This window comes from Vanessa atalanta, chromosome 23 (genome assembly GCF_905147765.1).
Source record: "Vanessa atalanta chromosome 23, ilVanAtal1.2, whole genome shotgun sequence".
Classification (NCBI taxonomy): Eukaryota; Metazoa; Arthropoda; class Insecta; order Lepidoptera; family Nymphalidae; genus Vanessa; species Vanessa atalanta.
The window spans coordinates 1,463,338-1,468,175 of NC_061893.1; the positions used below are offsets into that span (position 1 = coordinate 1,463,338).

Consider the following 4,838-nt stretch of genomic DNA (forward strand, 5'->3'; position numbering starts at 1 on the left):
GCATAAGGCCATATCACTAAGCAGCTATCTCTTCCAGCAACCTTTGGGCAGAGGATCATAATTCATAATATTTGTAAATACTATAAACTGTAACTTCAATTTTCATAGCTAAAAATTAAGTTCAGTAAACCAAAAACAACATTAATTAAAGATATTATATTTGTCAAAGAAGCGATTTAAATAATTTAATATTGATCAATAAATAATATGAAAACTAATAGGTAGTTTTATTTATAATTTATGTGTCTTTATTCATTTAAAACAAATATGTATATTCAAACATTGCACTGTAAACATTAATTCTAATATAATAAATTTGGTCACTAACAAAATGAAACTAAGATGTTATGTACCTTATTGAATAAGACAAAAAAAAATTGTGGTATATGGCAAATTTATTTAAATATTTATCTGACTTAGATTCATTTTTACTATAAATTATATATTTAGATAGACACAGATGATAAATATATTAGTAAATTTAGTGGTATATAAGGTTTTGATATTATTTCTTCAGTCCAAAACCAGAATTGTGTCAATAACGGCTCTTCTAAACAAAATCAAACATTTTAAACGTTTATGTATGTTTTATCCTTTATTAATGTTCTTTTTTTTCTTATTTTAGTCTTATACGAAAAAAGTTAAGTTTATAATTTTTTCATAATAGTTTTGTTTTGTTCTGTAGTAATCTTAAAATACCTGAGATGTATGAAGATGTCATAAATTAAATACTAATTACATATAATATGTGTTACCTCATTTTTTATAATTTTAAAAGGATGGTAATCACATTAAAATTAAATTGTACGTTTTTACGTGACGTTATCTAAGTACATACATTTTCGCTCGTAATATTGTTTAAAATAAATTACGTATGGCTTGTGTCTATAGTCGCTTGAACAATTGACAAATTGCAAGCTTTTATAAAAAAATGAAACATTTTTGTAGTAAAAAAACAGGCGAGCTTGTTTGTATGTAGTTTTTATCGGAAAGAAGAACTTACTGTGATATATTTGTTCTCCTAAATAATACATAAATTCCATCCATTTGTGATTTGAGCAATATTGAATTGATACGGATGATATCGTCAAAGGTTTTCACAATATATAAAAATCGCGACAATACAAATCGAAAAATATAACTGTGCCGTTCAGAAATACGTTATTTGAACAATAAAATATATAGCAAACCTTGACTGTCTGACTAACTACATACTTGAAAATAACAATTGTTTTAGGTTTATTTAAATGTTAAATAAATGCTGTATTGGGTGAAAATTAAAACAATGCGTTTGTTGAATTCAATTAAAGTTTATATTTATTTCGTATCATTACCTAAAATAACCAGGTGACCAATATTACCTAATCATCACTATCGCTTGTTGATTCGATTTTTGGAATTCTTTCTACCAACAATTCATTTTCGTCGTTCATGTTCGACTCAAAGTCGGAGTCCGAGCCGTCGCTAACAATGTCCGATTCGCTTTCCGATTCCGAGCTATTAGCATTATAAATAGTTAATTCCTCTGTCATGGCATCGATAACATGATCGCTAGATCTATATTGATTTTCGATATATTCTACTTTTTTACACAAATCCGTCCATTCATTTTTCTCTATTAAATCAAGTTTCTCTATAACGAGTTCCATTACGTGGCTTGTTTTGTTATTCATGTTTTTCTCCGCTACATATCCTTTAGCAGTATCCAATGCTATGTCTATAGGGTTCAGATCAGGATGAGCTGGCGGTACACGTATGACGACGTGGTTATATTTGTTAAATATTTCGTCAATAATGTAAGTTTTATTAGTACCCCCATTCTCACATATTAATTTATATAATTGTGGTTTTAGCATGTCGTCTTTGTAAGGTATGCCTTTATTTTTCAACCAAGATTGCATTTCTACTATTTTAGAATACGGTGTAGGCGCGGGATTTGATAATTTATTGTTGTATGCTGTATCGTCTAGCACGATGACCGAGTTGAGTTTTAAATTGGGTATGATATTGGTGCTTAGCCATTTCTTATAGTTTGTGAAATTCATCTCATGTGCCTTTGAGCCTGGTTTAAACATAAATAAGGCGTTCGGTAGAAATCCAGTTTCAGATCCCGAACTGACGATGAAAATTGGCTGTCCTCTTGAATTGGATGCTTTTAAATCTTTCTCAGAACCCTCAGACTGCCGTTGAGAATATTTGACTTGCATATTAGATTGACCTACATAGACAAGTTCTCTACCTTCCTCTCTGAATTTTTTTAGGTCCCGTAGATATTGAATTCTTTTCAGGCGGATACTATGTTTTTCAATAAGTATCTTTAATTTGTTTTCCGTTTTTTTCCATTTAAATCCCAACTCTCTTATTATTTTGTTCAAGCTACCTGATGAACCTTTAAAATGTATGTCTCTTCGGAATTTAGTCAGTAATTTCCTTAAAGTAGGCATTTCTTTCTCAGCTACATGAAAATTGTGTATGCAACGTTTTATGATACCTTTGTCAAAACGATTAATACCGGTAATCGGCTTAGATTTAAGCCTTCTCTTTCCTGGGGTACGGAAACCAGATATATGCGACTTTTTGCATTCGGCTAAAATGTTACGCACTGTGCGAACGGACGTGCCAGTAGCATTAGCAGTTCGATCCTGAACCTGATTAGCGTTCATAACACCTTCGTCTTTCTCTTTTTGCATGTACTTGGCTACATTATAAATAATTTGTCTCGCCTGTCGACGTAAAACTTTACTATGTTTCGACATTACTATAAACCGATAAATTTTAGATAATCGAACGAAAATGTAGATGAAATAGCAATTAATGTTAATATTACTTTAAATTCTTTATTCGCGACTGTCGCGACGTTCATATCGTGTAATTTTCACGTGGTTACTAAACGCCCGTCCTCCCGCTTCCTCATACCCCTCACCGCCATATTGATGAACGAAAACGGCGAAGCGATGCGGCGAGATTCGCTCGAACTTCACTACGGTATAGTTACAATGTTTGAATCACAGAATATTTCAAGGTTAAAATACGGGTTGATACACACCGTATTTCGTATGTACATGTTACGATCTATTAAATAAAATAATTACAATCGTGTTCGTGTAAAAAGTATTCATTCGTCCATTAAGTAAGTATATCAAAATATATATATCTTTATTTCTTATTAAATGTCAGAATTGGATATCTACTCAATTAAAAAGTACACATAGTGAGATCCAATGAGATCGCATTGAATAAATTCACGTATTAATAATTAAAAACATATAGTGTAACAATGTTCTTTAATTATACATAATCAATACTATTAAGTTTTATACATTATAAATGTATAAAATATAAGCTTATGTATTCTTTGTTAGCGGAGATAGATAAAGTCGGTTTGAACACTTACCGTCTTTACGAATGCTGTAATAATTACAGTAAATTTTGAAACTGTTTTTACCACAAGCTAGAAGGTCAATAGAAAAAAAACAATAATAAAAAAATACTGTTCAAATAAAAAGATTATTATTAAAAATATTTTACATTTTTTCGTTCAAATTGTATGAAGTATTCATTAAGTAGGTGATGTTTATCTTTGTTGCGGTTATTTAAAATGAATTTTATTTGGTGGGAGAGTTTTTTGCAAGCCCGTTTGAGTAGGTACCACCCACTCATCATATATTCAAATTTCAAGCAGCAATCCTTAGTATTTTTGTGTTTTTTTGAAGGGTGAGTGAACCAGTGACATCTTAGTTCCCAAAGTTGGTGGCGCATTGCTTCATAATAGCTTCTTTCTAACGTTTTTAACAGCGCTAATGTCATTATGCGGTGGTGACCTCTTACCATCAGGTGACCAATTTGCCAATCCGCCTATCTTTATCATAAAAAATAAAATAGCATGAATTATATGACTTGGTATAATTTTAAGTGAAATAACAAAACTTATTTTTATTTTTTGAGACCATTTGTCAAATAATTGTCGGTATATTTTTGTGATATCATTGTGATACCAATTCAGTGTGAGCTGTATAAGCATTTTAAAGGAAAATATAATTTCAAAGGATATAATACGAATATAATTTGATATGAATATGTAAGGATGGCAGGTGATGGACACATCTGCTCCCATACATAGAAATTACGCTCAATACTTTGCTTAACAACTATTCTGTAATACATCATTCGTACATAGCGGGCTAGCTAGTTGTGGATCCTTTTTGTAGGATCCAAAGAGTTTTAAATTCGCATTTTACTTGCCCTTATTGAGCAACGTGCTGAGAACCGAGATGGTACAGGATAGAACACGTGAATCTTAACTGCGGGTTCAAACTCTGAATTGACATAAGGTCCTATATATAAAAACTGAAAGTCAAGTCAAATGAAAGCGCTTAATATCGAGTCTTTGCACGTGACATTGGTGAAATAATCTGTGCCCTCTCGGCGCAAAAAAGCCACAAACAAAAAAAATATTGAGCCTTTAATTTAACGGCCATTACGCTTTTTTATTTATTGCTCAACGAAGCGAATGAGTATCAGCTAATATAGTATATATCTATATATCACTAGCCCTTACTCGCTGCTTTGTTTGAATTAACGCAATCGGATGAACCTTAGAAAATCTCCACATTTTTTCAGAACCATTTTTACGCAATGAAGTTTAAGATCTTAAAAATTTACGTGTTCAATTAATACTTAAATATATATTTAAATACGAAATAAACGTACTTGAATATAATTTTCAATAGAATTCCTTTTCTATTTTATCTCATACCTTTATCGCGAGTTTACCTGATACAATTGCGTTGTTTCCCAAAACATCGCTGAAATATTACAGGAATATGAATAAATAAGGT

At 31.0% G+C, this 4,838-nt stretch overlaps 1 protein-coding gene across 1 annotated transcript; it reads right to left on the reverse strand.

Moving 5' to 3' along the window:
- Positions 1-1,361: 1,361 nt before the first annotated feature.
- On the reverse strand, positions 1,362-2,756 carry LOC125072952. The gene has a single exon (XM_047683588.1). The coding sequence runs from the start codon at positions 2,754-2,756 to the stop codon at positions 1,362-1,364; it is 1,395 nt and encodes a 464-aa protein (XP_047539544.1).
- Positions 2,757-4,838: the final 2,082 nt, after the last annotated feature.